The sequence below is a fragment of the Vulpes vulpes genome, chromosome 9 (genome assembly GCF_048418805.1).
Source record: "Vulpes vulpes isolate BD-2025 chromosome 9, VulVul3, whole genome shotgun sequence".
Classification (NCBI taxonomy): Eukaryota; Metazoa; Chordata; class Mammalia; order Carnivora; family Canidae; genus Vulpes; species Vulpes vulpes.
In genome coordinates, this window is record NC_132788.1 from 11,345,462 (window position 1) to 11,365,887 (window position 20,426).

The 20,426-nt window shown below is 42.0% G+C and overlaps 1 protein-coding gene across 4 annotated transcripts in view; it reads left to right on the forward strand.

Moving 5' to 3' along the window:
* Positions 1 to 9,314, forward strand: part of LOC112925466 (thiamine transporter 2-like) — a 46,129-nt gene extending 36,815 nt beyond the window's left edge. For all 4 annotated transcript variants that reach the window (XM_072719334.1, XM_072719330.1, XM_072719331.1 and 1 more), the window contains one exon: positions 4,201 to 9,314. In XM_072719334.1, coding sequence (XP_072575435.1) covers positions 4,201 to 4,377 — 177 coding nt within the window. In that variant the 3' untranslated portion in view covers positions 4,378 to 9,314. The remainder of the gene's footprint in view (positions 1 to 4,200) is intronic.
* The last annotated feature ends 11,112 nt before the right edge of the window (positions 9,315 to 20,426 follow it).

Sequence of the window (20,426 nt, forward strand, 5' to 3'; positions counted from 1 at the left end):
CCAGGACCCCAGGATCAAACCAGAGCCAAAGCCAGATGCTCAACCACTGAACCACTCAGGTGCCCTAAATATTTTTTTCTAAAGCTGAGTATGTAGTTAAAAGAGGCTCTGGTTGGTAATGGCCCCAGGCACCTGTATGTATCAAAACAAATGGTCTCTGGAAGACTGTTCCTCAATATAGAAACCAAAAAAAAAAAAAAAAGCCTCAGATAAAATTCCACCAAATATAAGATTATGATTTTTTAAAACATCCAAAATCATGAATGGATATAAAGTACTATGAGCAAGCCAACTGAAATAATAAATAAAGAATCAAACAGCAAGGATTTGAGATGGAGGAATTATCAGCATTAGAATATAAAGTAAGATGTTTGTACACAAAGGAAAATAATAACATAAGAATGGGACAAGATATATCTTGAATGATTGTGAATATTTGGGAAAAATAGAATTCATGAGAATTAGGACCTTAAATATGTAGGAAAAATTATTGAATGTGAAGAAATCACCAAGAATGCAGCACAGAGAAAGAGAAGTGGAAAAATTAAGACATGTGGAAATGAAAGTGAGAAAATTAAACAAATATCTATTTGGAGTTCTTTGAGGAGATAATAAAGGTAGTAGAGAGAAGCTGATAAATATTCTCTGAGAATTTTCCAAAAGTAATCAATAGCATGTATTCTCAAAATTAAGAAAGAAGCCCCCAAAATCTCAAAAAAAAAAAGTAACATTATATGTTCTCATTCATTTGGGGAATATAAATAATAGTGAAAGGGAATATAAGGGAAGTGAGAAGAAATGTGTGGGAAATATCAGAAAGGGAGACAGAACATGAAGACTCCTAACTCTGGGAAACGAACTAGGGGTGGTAGAAGGGGAGGAGGTTGGGAGGTGGGGGGTGAATGGGTGACAGGCACTGAGGGGGGCACTTGACGGGATGAGCACCGGGTGTTATTCTGTATGTGGGCAAATTGAACACCAATAAAAAATAAATTTATTGTTAAAAAATGAAAGGGAATAAAGGGAAAGGAGAGAAAATGAGTGAAAATATCAGTGAGGGTGACAAAACATGAGAGACACCTAACTCTGGGAAATGAACAAGGGGTAGTGGAAGGGGAGGTGGATGGGGGTTTGGGGTGACTGGGTGATGGGCACTGAGGGGGGCACTTGGCAGGATGAGCACTGGGTGTTATGCTATATGTTGGCAAATTGAACTCCAATAAAAATTTTCTTAATTGTAAGAAAAAAAAAGAAATTCATATCTAAACACACTGTGGCAAATGCAGAAAACCAAAGAAAAATAAATCTTAAAAATAGAGAAACAGAACTTCAGCTACGGAGAAATGATAATAGACAATTGACTTGTTGGTAGCTCACAATAGAAGCCAGCAGAGCAATGGCTTTAAGTGTTGCCGAGAATACTGGCCAGCCTAGCGCTATAGACAAAGAGAAACTACGTTTTAAAAATGAGAGCAAAACATTTTCAGACAAATAGAATGAGTGCATTATCAACAAAAATCTTTACAAAAGCCATTTCTAAAGGATGCACTCGAGGAAGAAGGAAAATTATCCCAAACGGAAGGTATTCCCAAAAGAAGGAATGTGAAAAAAAGAAGTAAATGTGTGAGTAAATCTGAACAAACACTAATCATTTAAAATAGTAATAGTATGGTTTTTCAAGTCAAGAATACCACTGAGGTAATTGGTGGAAAATTGAAAAACCATTCTTAGTTCAGCCACAATGCATGCAGAATTTATCAGTTCAGGAAAACTTTAAAAGGAAGTCTGGTACACTGTTTAACTCCTGAAACAGGATATAATAAAAATAAAGATCTGCTATTTATTGAAATACAAATAAGCATGTGTTTAAAGCTAAACTTATCTAATAAAGGTCTTATATGTTTTTCTACAACAGAAAAAATATAAATAAATAAAAGAATAATAGTTAGGGGCGCCTGGGTGGCTCATTCGGTTAAGCATCCAACTCTTGATTTCACCTCCGGGTCCTGGGATCAAGCCCCCTGTTGGGGGAGTCTGCTTGAGACTCTCTCCCCTCTCTTCCCTCTGCCCCTCCCCCACCTCTAAAATCAATAAATAAAATCTTTAAAAATAGAAAATAGGGGCACCTCAGAGGGTGCTAAAATAGGGGCTCAGTGGTTGAGCGTCTGCCTTTGGCTCAGGTCATGATCCTGGAGACCGGGGATCGAGTCCCATATTGGGCTCCTTGAGAGGAGCCTGCTTCTCCTTCTACCTGTGTCTCTGCCTCTTTCTCCATGTCTCTCATGAATAAATGAATAGAATCTTTAAAAAAAATAAATAAAAATAACACTTATATTCTATATCTTGAGGAGTCTTTAAAAAGATGCCTCAAGTACCAGGCAACAATAGTATATATCAATAGAAGATGTTCAAAACTAAGGATCTTCATGCTGTTGATTATTGATTAGACTCCTAAGGTGGCACGCCAAGGAGGGTGGCAGTCCATCTGGCAGGGAGGGCGGATTTCATCACAGCATTGTTTAAATTGCTGCAGCATAACAATAATGAGATACCACAGGCTTTTAATCAGTTTTATTATAGTCTTAAAACTCTCTACATGTAGGTCTCTCTACTTACTGCCTGTGTCCAAGGCAGACAATTCCCACCACCATCACCTTTATACACCATTGCTTTGCTTATTTAAGAGTCAATATTTCAAGTGGAACCATGAAAAAAATTAGAAATAGATTATGCAATTTTTATGCAGCAGAGAGGAATAAAACATGGTATATGGAAAAATAGTTACATGAAGGAGCTCAAGAAAGGAGGAGAAAATTAAGGAACGTAAAAAATAAGGAAAATATGGTGGCAAAAAATACAAATATGTGAGTTGTCACTAAAATAACAAATTAGCTCATAGATTGAACTGCCAATTTACATGAAATAGGGGAAGCAGAACTCATTACATGACATCCAGGATTACCACCAAAAAACACCTGCATCTGGGAAATTACACTTTTTCAACAAATAACACTTTTTAAAAGATTGATAGTGTCCTGAGAAATTCAGCAATCAATCACAATGTGTGGATCTTATTTGAATCCTGATTCATACCCAGAAGCTAAAAATATTATGAGACAAGCAGAGAAACTTGAGTACTGACTAGACGATACTAAGCAATTGTTAATTTTTTAGGTGTCTTCATGATTTGTGGTTACGCTTTTGCACATCCTTCTTTTTTAAAGATACAAACTGAAATATTTATTACAATCCTGTGATACTGGATTCAAATTAATCTGTGAGGGGTAAGGGAAAGCGATTTGGGCCTTAGGGAACCAAGAGTGGCTGCTGCTGGTGATTGATGAAACCAGGTCATGGGATTAGTGGGCGTTTGGATACTGTCCTATCCACTTTTGTGAATGTTTATAATTTTCCAAAAATAAAAATTAAGCAATTCAAAGCTAAATAAACCAGGACAAAAATAAAAATAACAAAAAAATATTTTCAGGCTAGATTCTTAAAGGGTTGCAACCATAGTCTATTTACAGAAGACGCATTTAAAATTATGAAGACATGTGAAGTTTGGAGGGGGGAGGGAAAATTCATACCATGCAAATGAAAAATTTAAAAGTTACTATAAATTTTTTAAAGATAAAGCATAATCAAGACCTCTTAATATGTATGTCTAAGGAAAATCGTTAAAATGGTTGAATGTTCAACTTACTCATTAAGAACATATATGAGTTCTAATTTCCATTATTAATATCATTTCAATATTTTGGATAGAAATACTGTATCCTTTCTTTTTATTACTGTTATTTTTGGATAGAAATTCCATCAAGCATGTCAGATTCTAAGAAAAAAACTCTCAATTTCATATACTAAATGCAAATATGAAAAAAGAAAGAAAGCAAGAAGGAAGTCTATATATAGTCTATATTAATGGAGAGTTTCAAAACTACAAACACAGTTAACATTGATTGAATTCTACTATGTAGGTACTCTTCTATATACCTTATGTGTAATAACACATTTAATCCTCACAACAAATGTGTAAATATTGTTATTATCCTCATTTTACAATTGAGAAAATGAGGCTGAAAGAGAATCCGTGACCTCTTTAAGATCTCCCAGCTAGCAGTAAAGCGTGCCTACCGACCTTTATTGTTAAATGTCCATTTTAATGCCATTCATTGATTTCTTTTTCTTTTTCTTTTTCAGTTTTTAATTTATGGGAGTTATTTTTCCGTTATTGCTGGAATTTTCCTAATGAGAAGCATTTACATAATCTGTTCAGCCAAATGTGGAAAGGAACATTGTAGGTCTACTACTGGTCGGAATCCAAGCGAACGAGAAGACTCAATTTCTAATACAAACACAGTAACAACACAGTTTTAGCCTGATCTCTCCTACTTACCATGGACTCAAAGGATGGATGATTCTAAAAATATATGGTGCTACACTTCATAGCATTTTAATTGTTTGTCCTAGATTAAGATACCATAAAAGAGAAGGATTATCATTAACCTCATCAACACCACATCAAAACCTCAGCTACAGGCTGGTAAACTGAGAACAACCAAAAACCGAAGTCAACAAGTTGAGACCAGCCATCTCTATGGCCTCAATGAACAACTGGGATCCTAAATACTGTTTTAACACTTTCAAGTCCACCGCAAAACGACATGGAAATCAGACAAATGGGACCATCCAAGAACAAAAACATGAAATATCATAGAGTAAATGATATATATATTGGCTGTCTGTCCCCAACCTCATAAAAGTGTGATTTGTTTTGACTTGGGGAGTAGATAAAGAATTTTCTAGTCCAGGCCTGATGCATAGTAAATGATCAACATGTGATGACCATTATTATTAAACTCGTATTGTATACTACCAAAAAAAAGTTAGAATCTTTTAATTCCTACAAAATGAGGCCAAAAAATTAAGGAAAAAAATTATTAAATTTACGATGATCCTACACGAAAAGACTGGATAATGTAAAGATTTCAATTCTTTTCAAACTAATTTATGTTTGTTGCAATTTGTGAGTCTTCTGTATCAATGTGACTAAGCCAAGTCCCTTATTTATTCAAACAAGAACTAATCGAGGTATTGCTGTGATGTATTTTGCAGATATGATCAAAGTTCACAGTTGACTTTAAGAGCGATTACCCTTGGGATGCCTGGGTACCTCAGTGGTTGAGCATCTGCCTTTGGCTCAGGGCGTGATTCCAGAGTCCCGGGATCGAGTCCCACATCAGGCTCCCTGCATGGAGCCTGCTTCTCCCTCTGCCTATGTCTCTGCCTCTCTCTCTCTCTCTGTGTCTCTCATGAATTAAAAAAAAAAAAAAAGACAGGGAGAGAGAGATTACCGGAGATAATCTGGATGAGTACATGCCTAATAGTTCTAGCCTACCCATTCTGATAACATGCCCTATGAATTTTGGATTTGCCCGCCCCAGCCCCCACAATCAAGTAAGCCAACTCCTTGAAATGTTGTTTTTTTTTTAATATATTTCTCCACTGGTTCTGTTTCTCAGGTTGAATCTTGATTGATACAGATTTCAGTACCAAGTTAGTGGTTGTAGAGGACAGATTTATAAGAGCAAAGAAACTTTTCTGAAGTTTCTGGAACTGGTTATCTGATCTAGTTAGATTTAAAGCCACTATGAATCTGTTTCCAGTCATAAGGAAGGCACTAGTAATCATGGCATGATGTGGTTTTAGACACACAAGTATCACGATTGGACACTCTTAATCAAATACTATATTAGTTCCTTAATGTTCTTATAACAAATTACCACAAACTGAGTCACTTTAAACAACTTCTTTTTTCACAGTTCTGGAGGCTAGAAGTCTGAGATCAAGGTGTTGTGAGGGCCATAGTTTCTCTCTGAAAACTTGGTCTAGGGTAGATCCTTCCTTGCCTTTTCCTAGCTTTTAGCAGTTGCTGGCAATTCTTACCATTTGGCTTGTAGACACATCACTCCAATCTGTTCCTCTATTGTCACATGATATTCTCCTTATGTGTCTGTGTCTCTATGTCCAAAGTCCCCTCTTAGCATAAGGATATCAATCATATTGGATTTAGGGTCAACTCTAATAAAGTCATATTTATAAGTTCTAGATTAATATGAATTTAGGGAGTGGGGAGATACAATATTCAACCGAGGACGAATACCTATAGAAAGTAAGGTTCAAAATTGCTGTGTATTTGTCAACTTAGACTATTTTAGTTAAACTAAAGAGAATAATGGAATTGGCTGGTTGCTCCTGACAGCACTGAAGACAATAAGGGAGAAAAAAAGAATGACCTCAGGATTTCAAATTCCCAGCTCAAGAGCTGCATTCATGACCTGAAAGCTCTAATATCTTCCCTGAAATAAACCCTTATCTCCTACAGCCACAGAGCTGAGATTTCTGATAACCAAACCCAATGTCTCACTCTTCGATTGGCTGATTTACAAAGCAAAATGAACTCCTAACCTTGCAAGGTGTCTTCTGATAAAGTAAGGACATTCACTGGAAATGAATGGAATCCTGAAAACTGGAATGGAAGAGACATATGGTCCGATTTCAATAAAGCTGGGAACATCTAAGCCCTAGATCTGCCAAGTCTTTGCCATTAGAAGCAGCCCTTCCACCCTAGCCTAATAAGGAAGTCCTGTAATGGCATCCACTGAGGTAGCAAGGCATTGCTCAGTCTCATCAGACCCACTCCTACCACCCATCTTTGCTTCTAAACCTATAACTAGACCAAAAGATAAACTACAAAATGTGTGGAGATGCATTAAACTCCAAAAGAGCTACATGATCCTCCCAGTTTTTATAGACAGAAATCTAGATAATATGTGTGGGAGTGGAACTTAAGATTGTTGGGATCATGATAGAAGGAACATAAAGTTGGATCAAGCAAAATTTGTTGATATGGGCTGCCAGTTTGGTTGGTTAGCTGAAACACCAAGCCACAGTTGGTCTACACTAAATAACTTGAAATGCCAGAACTGCCTTGGTATGCTACAGAGGAAAGTATTCAAAAAGGGAAATTACAATGTTAGAGTAGATTTATCATGTGGATTTGTTCACTCAGCTTGGGAGGATCCAGAAGATGCATCTTTTAACATAACTGTGAGAATACATTTGTGAGAGCAGCCCAGCATTCTAGAAGAATGCTGTGGTTGCTTTGCTCTGTAGGTCAATAATTTAAGTGGGAATTGTTACCAATGAACTGAGATACTTAAACACAATGGAGATCTTGAGATCCTAGTGTGGCAGGGGCCACCAAGAGGCACTTAGTTGCTAAAGACAAGATGGGTATGGTTACCATAATGGACAATGGAGCTAAAGCAGTGGTCAGAATAGTCTAACTCACAGAGACATGTGGTGTTGGCTACTTGGTATCCCTAGAAAAGAAATAAATAAACTGTTTACTAAACTCTTACTTGATTTGTATGAGAAACGCGTTCTAATTAATTGAAGCAACTTGATATTCAGGAACAGTAGTAGTGGAACACGCTACCATTGTTTCATGATAATTTGGAGTCCAGTGTTTCCTGTAGAGTAAAGGTTGCCTGAAGTTTAATCCATCTGGAGATATCTGGAATTTAAGTCCAAAGTGAATAATAAGTTTGACGGTAGTAGAAAGAAATCCTTGGGCATATGAGGCAGCCCCATTGGGAAATCTTCAAAAACATTTTTTCAGATTAGATATCATGTCAAGACAAACTACTTCAGCTTCTATTCTGGGACTCTCTCTCTGTTGTGTGCTAAGTGAACACCTGATATCTATCTTTCAATCCACATATTCTCTCTTTGATGGTGTTTTATTTTGTTGCTTGAGTTTTTATTTCAATTTATATATATTTTTTTATTCCCAGGATTTTTATATCAAACTATTCTTATTTTGTCTTTACCTGCAGTTTCACTATAAATCCTTCTTTTTTTAATGGAAGTCATTCTCTTATTTGTTGTTTTAAGGATGCAAAAAAATATTATTTGAAAGATACTGTTAGTTCTATAAAGTCAACTTCATCTGAAGTGAATTTATGTTCCAAGTTTATTTTGCTGCCCTTTCATAACATTCGATGTTTTCAAATATGTGTTAGTTATTTAGTATTGTATAACAAATTACCCCAACCCTTGTTCCTTAAAACGCCACACATTTATTATCCCACAGTTTCTGAGTCAGAAATCTGGACACACCTTAGCTCTTACAGGCATTCAAGGTGTTGACTGGACTGTTACCATCTCAAGGAGGCAGGGCATTGACTGGGGCATGATGCATTCCCAATTTCATGTAATTGTTGGAAGGATTCAGTTCCTCATGGCTACTGAGCAGAAGGCTTCAAGTCCTTGCTAGCTGTTGATTGGAGACTGCTCTCGGTTCCTGGCCACGTGGGCCCCTCCAACGTGTCAGCTTGCTTCATCAAAGTGCACAAGCCAAGAAAACAAAAACTGGCTTAAAAATGGAAGTCACAGATTTTTGTAACCTAATCAAGAATGCGGCATCCTGTCACCTTTGTGGTATTCTCTTCATTAGTCACTAGATCTAGGGCATACTCCAGAGAAGGTGATTTCACCAGAGCGTGAGCACCAGGAGGCAGGGATTTGGGGAGCCATGTTAGAGGCTTCCTACTACAAAGAGTTTTTGAAACTTTGCTAACTTGCTTTAAGTGAGAGGTGTTTTATTTTCACATTAATTTCTCTCACTCCCTCCTCTTACCTCAGCCCTCACCTTGGCCTCTACCTGTCTAGAAGTTTTGCAGTTATGTATTCCTGCCCCACACCCATGCCCCATCCCATAGTGTAATTGGATATCATAGATCATTCTCATGCCTATAGATGGTTTAAGTCAATTTGTGATCTTGAGACTATGTGCATGTGTCTCTGGTAGGCTCCAATGTATAGGCCAGAGCTCCAGGCAAGAGAGAGTCATAGAATTTTTCAAGACAAAGGAGGCCCCATCCGGATACCAAATCTCAAAAGTGAGCCTGGCTATATCATCCCCTCTCTGCATGGAATCTCTGATCTCCGGGATCATATTCCCACTCTCCACATGCCTATAGCCCACTTCTGGACCCAGACCCCAGCAAGGCCACTGCTACCGCCTTGTATTCTGCATTTCTGTTCTGTGTTTTGGTCCACAGAGATATTTATCTTGGTTTTGAGCCCAGCTATGTGGTTAATTTATTTTATTGGAACATGTTATGTGCCATACCTTCCTCCCCCCACTTTTTGCACAAATGCATCCATGTGTAAAAATACTGAACTGTTGTGATCCCAAATCTCCTCGGCCTAAGGTCTCTACCGCTAATAAAACAGCAGAATCTCCACAGTGGGAAAAAGCTGTAGAAAATAATTAGAAAAAGAAAAAAGGAAACAAAAGGACAAGGAGGGGAGAGGAAGGGAAAGAAAAAAAAAAGAAACTGGAAAAGAAGGAATAAGGAAGGAAGAAGAAAAGAAGAGATTATCCCTTTTGTGAATAAAATTGAAGCAGCGGAAGAAACGACATCCTCCCTTAAAGAAGCATCGAAAACTGCCTTTCCCCTGGGCCTCTTCGTATTTATTACTTCTGCTGAAGGTAGTTGAGAAGACAGAGGCACTGGCAAAATTCATGGCAACCTAATGCATTTTATGTAGAAACATTTCAAATGCCTGTTATTGAACGTCACGGTGTACTGAAACAGGTGTAAGAAGAAAACTGCATACACCAAAAAACAAAAAGAGGAGAAGAAAGAGAATGAATATGTCAGCAAAGGAGACCCCATGGAAAGCCCAAAGGGTCTCAGACCCACCATTAAATTCTGTATTTTGGGTCCCGATGGGAATGTCCATGGAGAGCTTGAGGGGTTGCCGCTGAAGGGCCCTGTCCTTACATCAATACACAGGGACTGTGTCTCCCAGGGAGTCGGCACACTGGGCTGAAAGGGGGGAGGGGGCTGGGAGGAGAGTGATGTTTCACTGTGTGTGGGGGGAAGGTGGACCCCAGAGTCCTGGCCAGGCCTATTATACCACCTGGAACCCGCTGCTGCTGCTGCTGCAGCTGCAAGGATTTTTTTGAAAACTTCGTACAAAGAAAAATTCACTCTCAAGTTTCAGAACAAACCAGGATTCCACGCACTCAAACACAACAAAGACAAAAAGAACACTTTTCATGGACTTGTAGTTTTTATTTTATTAGGAAATCTAGGCAGTATTATATAATAACGAGGAAGGAAAAGGGGGAAAAAACTATGCATGATGACAAGGAAAGGTGGGAAAAGGCAGAAGTGAAGGAAAGGCAGGGGATATTTCCATCAAAGTATTCAGAATCATGATTTCATCAGTAATTGGCACAATTACCCTGGTGCTCGGCTGCATAAGTATTTTTTCCACTAGATGGTTTCTATTAGTTCAGGGAGTCTTCTGATGGAAGGACTTTGGGCAGGAGATAAAGACAGGAAAGGGGTGTTTTCCGGACCATCAGGTGGAGGAAGAGCAATGGGAAGGAGGAAGTCTTACCACCTGAATGGGCATCAGCACACCTGCACACCGGCCACCTAGGAGCAGCACTGCTTCTTGCAGCAGCACTTCTGCTGGCAGCACTTCTGCTGGCAGCACTTCCCGCAGCCGCACCCGCACGAGCTGCACCCGCACGAGCTGCACCCGCAGGAGCGGTGGCAGCAGCAGACCACGGGGGTACTGCAGCAGCAGCCACAGCAGCCAGAACAGCAGGGGCAGCAGTTGACACGGTAGCACCTGCAGGTGGTACAGCTGCCACAGCCTCCGCAGCCTCCGCAGCTACCACAGCCTCCGCAGCTACTGCAGCCTCCGCAGCCTCCGCAGCCACTGCTGCAGCCACCGCAGCCTCCACAGCCACAGCACCCCATGGTGTCAGTAGAGAGGACTCAGGACAGGTGAGGAGGGCAATCAGGAGAGGTCGAGGGGGGTCTGATGCCACCTTCCACTGGGGGACCCCTTATATACCACCTTGAGGAGGATGGTGATGGAGCGAGGGACCCAGGACACATGACCTGAGCTCTTCCTCATTGCTGCCACAGTGCACTTTCCACAATTAGCTCAGCCAGGGCTATTCCTTGTTTACAGTCTCATGGGTGATATTTAACCCAATACATTTGCTAATTTTAGCTTCCCTTCTTAAAGCCATTTTGGAGGCAAGCCAAGAGATGCTAACATTTTGGAGGGGTCTTCATTTCCCCCAGAAGCGTAGATGACCTTTGAGAGTCAGAGCTAAGAAAGCACTTGATGACCGCCGGCAACTTTTCTGCTTCTCCTCAGTGGGTTTCTGTCCATAGATTCAGCTGAAAGCACCCTGCTTCCAACAGAAACTTCTCAGAGGTAGAGTCCATAGGAATAATTGAATTGAACAAACCATTTCTTTCCAATTGTTTTCGCATCTATTACTGTCGCGTAGCTTCCACCTCTTAAATGGGCCATTTTCGTTCTTGCGAGGTTGCATGTTCACAGCTGTACTTCCAAAGAGATGTGGACTATTTTTAAACCAAATGACCCTCTTTTCCTCAACCCTGAAAGTTGTCTGTTGAAAATCTTGACCTGATTCTCCGCTCTCGCCCGCCACCCCCTCTCCCTTGGTAGCTCACATCCACACCCAGGGCTTCAGTCCTCATGTGCGTTTCCTGGATTCCTTCCTCCAGTTTAGACCCTCCTCTACACTCCAAATCCAAGACAGCCAACTCGCCCTCCATCCTCTTCCCACAGCCGTCCCAAGGCACCTGCCGTGTCCCAGGCCCCAGGCTCAGTGCATAATCTCTCCAGCCCAATCACCAACCCCACATTCCTCCACTGTGCCTTCTCCATCCAGTTGACAATCCATTAAGATGTCAGCTTTGAATCCTGTTTCTCTCAGCCTCATAGCTGATGTCCACTGAATTCTGTTGACTGTGCCTCTTTGAAACCTCTCAAACCTATTCTCTATCTCTCACTCCACTGCACCCCCAACCCCAGTCCAAGCACCCCCGGGTGGTTGAAACGTATGCTTTGGTCCAAACACCACAAAAATAGTTTGGGATCATGAATAACAATGCCAACATGCCTCCAGGGACCTTAGAGCATTTCCCCTCACTCAGATTCCTGGAGAACAACCTCGCCAGATTGGGAAAATAGGCTCTGGGCAGCAAGCCAGTTGTAAGTTGTAGTTTGGGGAATCTGTTGGCCGCCAATGATCTCCATGAAGATCAGAGGTCCCTGAGAGCCCAGAGTGCTCTTCCCACAGCTACACGTGATGAAGAGCCCACCTGTGCTCTTGTTTTGCTTGTCTTAGGTTTACATAGCCTCCTTGTTGGTCGGTCACTAGCCCTCAAATCCCACCAGGACCACAGCTGCACACCTCACCACATTTCACACTGTTTTTCTCCTGACGTGGGGCCTCTCCTTGCATCTCTGGCCTCAGCACCTGCACTTCTCGAGAATCCCACCCTGCTCTCAGGATTGCCTAGGTCAGGCTACTTAGCAAGAGGGTATCTCTCAGACATCAACCGATATTATTTACTCAAAGACAAAATTAATTCCTCATCCAAAGCAAAATATAGCAAGAATTACATCATGAAAACGAAGACTCTTATGAGGATTTATTTCTGTTTTTAAAATAGTCATTATGACCTGGAGGTGGGAAAGAACAATGGTATGCTTCACATGAAGAGGTAGGGAGTAGAACTTTCCAGCTTGGTCAACAATTGCAATGATGGCATCTGGCCTTCAAGGTGACCTTTGAACCTGTTGCCAATTTCACATCCCCAGCTCCCAGTGTTACTTCCTTTTGCATCTCTTTGAGGTCAGGGACTATACCTCAGCCTTCACTGTGCCAACCCCCTAAGAGCGCACAAATCATCTGGCCCAGGGTATAGTCTGCAAGCCGCACAGACACAGGCATCCTGGAAAGATGGATTGTCTGCCCATTCCTGTCCAAAGCCTCACTATGCTCCTGGTCCCCAGAATGATTCCCTAGAACTTTCAGTTTTTTCAAAGTTAAACTAGAATATAGGTTTTATTCAAAAAATAAACATGTGATGAAGACAAAGATATCCAAAAGGGAGGCAAATAAGAGACAATGTGATTCTCCCCCATAAATAGAGCCGAATACCAACAAGGAAATGGTCATGTGTCTTCCTGCTGCTACCACCAGAGCTGGTATATAAGGGGCCCCCAGCAGAAGGTGGCATCAGACCTCTCTCACTCCCTGAGTCTCCCTTCTCTCTACTCCTTCCTGAGTCCTCTCTACTGACACCATGGGGTGCTGTGGCTGTGGAGGCTGCGGTGGCTGCAGCAGTGGCTGCGGAGGCTGCGGTAGCTGCGGAGGCTGCGGAGGCTGCGGAGGCTGCGGAGGCTGCGGGGGCAGCTGTACCACCTGCAGGTGCTACCGGGTGGGCTGCTGCTCGTCCTGCTGCCCCTGCTGCTGCGGCTGCTGTGGGGGCTGCTGCAGTACCCCCGTGGTCTGCTGCTGCCACCGCTCCTGCGGGTGCAGCTCCTGTGGGTGCGGCTGCGGGAAGTGCTGCCAGCAGAAGTGCTGCCAGAAGTGCTGCTGCCAGAAGCAGTGCTGCTCCTAGGCAAGGGGCTTGGCCTCTGGGGAGGTGCTGCAGGTAACCATGCTGTAGGTTAATACTTCCTCCTCCCTTCCTATTTGTTCCTTTCTGACTTTAAAGTCTCAAGCATGACCTGAGCCTTGTCACCAACCCATAGCAATCCCACATTTCTGTGGTTTCCGTCATCCTGCCTGCATTGAATAAATACCAACCAAAGTAATAAATGTTCAGTCTCCTCTGTCAATTACCATTCAAACCTTGTCCTTGATAAAAGTGAATCGAGGCAGCTAATGTCTTACCTTCCTGAGTTGCCTTTAACTTTGTGTTTATTTATGTCCCATTGTTACCACTGTATTGTCATCTCTGTAAATGCAAAGCAACTGTTATCTTAATAAATTATGCTAAATCAGCCACAAAGACCCATTTCTTTTTTTTTTTTTTTAAAGTTGTGCAATTCTTTTATTAGTTTCTAATTTATAGGCCTCATCAGTGCCCCTGGTGGTACTGTTGAGACCATTTTACCTAGTTTAGAACTAAATGGAGATATTCCCATTGCAGTCACTTTCTACAGAAGTTGGTAAGACATTTCACTTAGCATTATCATAAATTACAAAGTGTCCTGTATGCGTTCTGCCACACTTCAAAGCAGCTTGAGAAACGGATTTCCCTTTCATAAAGCAGAAGTTTTAAGACCCATTTCTTTTTTTCTTGCCAGGCTCTAAACTGTCTATCCCTGGGGAACAATACATTTCAATCTCAACAGATGAAGCAGATAGTATATATGTGATGACAGCAATGAATTGAAAGCCAGATACATTGTTTACGATAGATATAGATGGATTAGCAAGCGGTTAATCCACTGTGGGTCTATCAAGAAGCAAAGAATTCAGGGGCACATCCTCAATCCTAGCAGCTAAATGTCATAAACTAAACTCTTCCCAAACCTCTCCCTTGATGGACTCTTAGCAACAGAAATCTGAGTGTGCAAATATTCATACAGGTCCTGCATAGCCACTTGACCACTTAAGGTCATGGTCACTTTTGAGGCTTATCATTTACGATGGCCACTTTTTTGTCTACTCCTAGGGTCTTTTTCTACTGCATGTTGAGCTTGACTGTCATGGCCTCATTGCTGAGAATTACTCCAAAAGGCAATGGAAGCCCTCGGTCTCTCACATCTCTTTTCCCATTAGCTCTGTAGTCCGTGAGTGTTTTCCATTCAACCCTCACCTCACGAAGCATCCATACCCTCCTCTGCAGCTCTTCCAGAAGTGCTACTGGAGTCATGGTAGACACCATGGAAGTCTGTCTGTCAGCCACTACAAACTACGTAATAGGCTTTCAAATGTAGTGTCAGAAAATGAGCATTAGATTTAAAATAATCAAACTGGGCAACCTTTTTTTTTCTGGGCAACTTTCATACCACTCCCTCAGCATTGCCCAAAGGAGTTAACTCCACACACAGGATAAAATGTGTTCCTGAACACCTCTTCTGCTAATTTCCCATAATGCTCTCTGGTCTTTTTCTGTGTAACTTCCAGATTCTTGATCCATCATAGTTGGTTTAGCAGTGAGCTGAGAGAGAAGGGAAACAGGGGCTCCCAGATGAGTCTGGTGGAAGCTGAGCCTAAGGGAAGCGAAACCCCTGGGATCTGTCTCCCAGGAGAAGGATATTCTTGCTCCAACACAAATCCACATAGGGTACTTCCTTGTCACTCTGACAAACTAGATGCTTCCATAGATTTAAGTGACCAAATGCAATAAAATCACCAAAGGAAACATGAGTTGAGTAGCCATGTCAATTAAGACCCCCAAAGGGAGCCCCTGCAAGTTGCGGAGGGGTTCTGAGATGAGCATCCTCAAAAAAGATGTGATACACACACATCTTTGTTTCTGTTTCCTTTTCCACATCCAAAAGTGCTGAGTCTCTAGTGTCCTCTGGCTACCCAGAACCCCTTAATTATTCTCAGCTTCTAGGATGGTCTCCAATCTCTGACTCACACTTCTCTTGCCAGGCTTCACATTTAGAACCACTTCCTATTACATAGCTATTCTCAGCAGGGGAGAGTCCCATCCTTCTATCTTACCCAACTTTTCCTCACTAAGGACTCCCTGAGGCAGGTTTTCCACAAGACAAGGTTGACAGGTAGAATTCTGGGATGCCTGGCCTTCCTAGCATCAAAAATGTAACACTTCTTAGGCTCCTGATCTCTCCATCCCACTCAGTAGAAATGTGAGTGTGTTTTCAGGCAGTGTAGGTGGAAGATGGAGGCTGTCAGTATTGGCTGAGTTGTTGTTACTCAGTATTGACATCAATTTGTGAAAGAAGGACCCAGGCAACAGTGTGAAACAGTGACAGTTACTGAATGTTTATTTGCTAAACATTGTGCTGGGTCCTATGAGGGACAGTGAGACACGATTCCTTTGTTAGGTGACAATTTGATATAGAAAAGAAGGTAAGACAAATGTTGGAGAGGATGTGGAGAAAGGGGAACCCTCTTGCACTGTTGGCGGGAATGTGAACTGGTGCAGCCACTCTGGAAAACTGTGGGGAGGTTCCTCAAAGAGTTAAAAATAGACCTGCCCTATGACCCAGCAATTGCACTGCTGGGGATTTACCCCAAAGATACAGATGCAAGATGCAATGAAATGCTGGGACACCTACACCCCGATGCAGCAATGGCCACAATAGCCAAACTGTGGAAGGAGCCTCGGTGTCCATCGAAAGATGAATGGATAAAGAAGATGTGGTTTATGTATACAGTGGAATATTCCTCAGCCATTAGAAATGACAAATACCCACCATTTGCTTCGACGTGGATGGACCTGGAGGGTATTATGCTGAGTGAAATAAATCAATCGGAGAAGGACAGACATTATATGGTCTCATTCATTTGGGGAATATAAAAATTAGTGAAAGGGAATAAAGGGAAAGGAGAGAAAATGAGTGAAAATATCACTGAAGGTGACAAAACATGAGAGAGACCTAACTCTGGGAAATGAACAAGGGGTAGTGGAAGGGGAAGTGGGCGGGGGGTTGGGGTGACTGGGTGATGGGCAATGAGGAGGGCAATTGGTGGGATGAGCCCTGGGTGTTATGCTATATGTTGGCAAATTGAACTTCAATAAAAAAAAATTTTTAAATAAATAAACTGATGAAATACTTGAAAAAAAAAAAAAGAAAAGAAGGTAAGTATAAATCAGTTATGGCTACTGTCCAAAAAAAAAAAAAAAAAAGCAAAGACTATATTATATTAAACATAGGTCACTAGCAAACCACATAAATGAAAGACAAAGCATAAGACTTCTCTATGTTTTGTTACCCTTTTATTATGGACTGAATTGCATCTCCCCAAAATCCAGATGTTCAAGTCTTAACTCCCAGTACCTCAAAATGTGACTGTATTTGGAGATAGGATCTTTAAAGAGGTAATTAAGTTAAAGGTCCTTAAGTTGGGTCCTAAACAAATAGGACTGGTCTTCGTATAAAAAGAGAAAATTACGACACAGACGTATAGAGAGGGAAGACCAGGTGAAGACAGAGCAAGACGGCGGTCAGTCATCTGCAAGCCAAAGAGAAAGGCTGCAAACCAAACCTGTTGCCACTTTCATCTTGGACTTTAAGCCAAGGAACTTGGACCTAATCTTGGACTTGGCAGGCTCCAGAATTGTGAGAAAATAAGTTCCCGTTGGTTAATCCACCCAGTCTATGGTACTTCGTTATGGCAGCCCTGGCAAATGAATACACTCTTTGGGGCATACCCGATGAGCGTCAACAATACACGTGTTTATGAGGATCCTGAGCCACAGCCTAAAGGGTTGCTGTGTCTTAGGTGAATCTGTGTGACGAGTCATCCCTGATGCTTAAATGAAAGAAACGTGCTGCTGTTGTATCCACGATGTGGCACATGCATGCAATGTGGTTCCTGGTTTTCCTTGACACACTCAGCTCTCTCTTCTTCCTCCTGAGCATGGCCCACTCTAATATCCACTGCATGAAGCTATCACAAAGTTCACAAGGAAAGAGGACAGGATCCACGCATGAGGGCTTGGTACCAGGGACTGGAAAGCATGGGAAGAGCACTCTGCATGCACACATTCTGCATCTTATCTCAGTTCTTGAATGTTCCCCTCTGTATTCTGAGTGTCAATATGGGTCTTCATCTAGGTTATCTGGATAATTGGGAAATATATAGGCGGGGCCTATCAGGATTTGAAAACAGTGAGAAAAATATCAGATTGAGAAATGAAAATATTTCCTGAGCCCAACCGAACTACAGAAATCTTTTCTTTAAAGTGTGACCCATCTTGTTGTTTTCAGTACTTCGTCCATCTGAGAAACATGTGCCTTGTGGCAAAAGATGAGGGAAGTTAATACAAAGACAATAATTGCCGAGCTTCCCATTGCAGTGACAATAACCTCTGCAACCCTCTGGCTCTGGTTCAAAATAGACTAAACGTGACAATGTACACTGAGGAGTCCACAGGGAACAAGAAGCCGTAAGATTCAGTGGCTATTACGGATCTTTTCAAGAACTACCTCCCCACCTCTGATGGAAACCCCTGCAGCAAGTGTCATACTTGGCCTTGGATTATAATTCTTTGTCCATGACCCGCCCCGCCCAAAGACTCTCCAAGGCAAAACCTACTCCCATCTTTGAACTGGCTTCAGCACTTTAGACCTGTCTTTATATCTAGAGGTTTCTCAGGGAACATTTGTCAACAGAAAATAGACTCTTCTGGAATATTAAAATCTTTATAAATACTACGCATGATCTGAATCATAAAATATCATTTGTATTTCCATTTGTATCTTCCAAGTGAATGATGGCTATCAAGGATTAACTGAATTCTAGTTTCCTCTAGATGCCAAAGAAACATATCTTGCTCACAAAACTGTTTTCCTATCAAGAACAGACTACCACAGTCTAGCAAACGGACACAGATTAGATGACCACTCAGGGCCCCCTCTAAGCTCACGAGTCTAAAAAACTGGAAATAAAATTGAAAACCATACATCACAGTTCAAGTTATTAAGGAAGATTTGAGGGGCATGTGGGTGGTTCAGTTGGTTAAGCATCCGACTGTTGATTGGGCTCAGGTCATGATCCCAGGGTTGTGAGATGGAGCCCCATGTGGAATCTGCTTGAGATTCTCTCTCTCTTTCTCTTGCCCTGACCCTCCCTGCCTTAAAAAAAAAAAATCTGAAGTGAAATCAAAAGAAAGCTTGAGCTTCAACAATACCTCTACTGAGGTCAAATTAATATAGAGAGAAGAGAATGAAGATGGACCCCATGCCCACCAATGCCAACCCACTTAGCACAACCTGATTGCATTGCTTTCTGTAGTTAGGGAGATAGAAAGCTAAACTAATAATACCAAAAGTCTAAATGTACACTTCTGGCTGAGTTTATAGGGGAAAAAATGAAAGAGCTTGCACTGCAGGGGTGGAACTCTGCCCCCGATGCAAAGAGTAATTGGCCTCGATAGATGGGAATCTAAAGCAAACGTTAGCCATCCATATTTTGGTAGCAGATGTATTTCTGAAAATTTGTTTGAATTGGCTCTTTGTGAATAAGACAGAATTTTTAATGAATTAGGGACACTTGTTTCTCTGTAACTGAAACTGTCATTTCAAAATAGAATTCAAGTTGTAGATAAAGCATTCTTTCAAGTGTCCCAGTGGTGTTGGGAGCTGGAGCACATGGACAGCAGTGGCAGGAAAGCTCTATTCTCATGGTCCTTGCCTTGTTCTGCTCTCACTGCCCATCTTCCAAGGGATGTTTAAGTGAGATTAAGATGTTCCAGGAGGTGGGATATGATAAAAATCAAAATAAAGGCAAAGAGAGACTTTTAATGATAAATGTTTTTATTTTAGTAGAAAATTTAGAAAAGAGCTATGGACAAATAGGACTACAAGATGAAAAAGGAGCAGACATAAAAGCACGTACATGGGAAGGATATAATCACACATATCAAAAGAATAATAATTGTGATCCTATCTGATAGAGCTTTGTGATGTCAGGTCTTCTTTGAGAACGAGGTGGTATTCATGGCTTTATTTTTGCTGTTTCCTATTTGATTGGAAAGTTTTCAGATACTAAAATTGAGAACACCCAAAGCAGAAAAAAAGAGGAGCCTAAACCAGGAGCCAAGTCGGCCCAAGAGGCTAAGTCTCAGAATACCAGAGGATGACAGGTAGGGCAGGTGAATGGAGTAGAGGAAATTCCCAGTATCTCCTGTGCAGGGACAGAGGACAGGTGGCCCACCTAGGAGCAGCACTGCTTCTTGCAGCAGCACTTCTGCTGGCAGCACTTCTGCTGGCAGCAGCACTTCCCGCAGCCGCACCCACAGGAGCTGCACCCGCAGGAGCGGCGGCAGCAGCAGACCACGGGGGTACTGCAGCAGCCCCCACAGCAGCCGCAGCAGCAGGGGCAGCAGGACGAGCAGCAGCCCACCCGGTAGCACCTGCAGGTGGTACAGCTGCCCCCGCAGCCCCCGCAGCCTCCGCAGCCTCCGCAGCTACCGCAGCCTCCGCAGCTACCGCAGCCACCGCAGCCACTGCTGCAGCCACCGCAGCCTCCACAGCCACAGCACCCCATGGTGTCAGTAGAGAGGACTCAGGACAGGTGAGGAGGGTGATCAGGAGAGGTCGAGGGGAGTCTGATGCCACCTTCTGCTGGGGGACCCCCTTATATACCAACTCTAGGGAAGAGTATTAACCCAGGACTCAAGGCCACTTCCCTGTTGTTGTTAATGCAAATATCCACAGTTGAATCTCACATGGCCTTTTGTGCACTTCCTTAATGGGTCCTTCTGACTTGTAAACTTAGCTAAATTTATCTTTTACTTGTCTTTTAAGGCCATTTTAAAAATAGGACAGGAAGTAACTATGAAATCCCAATT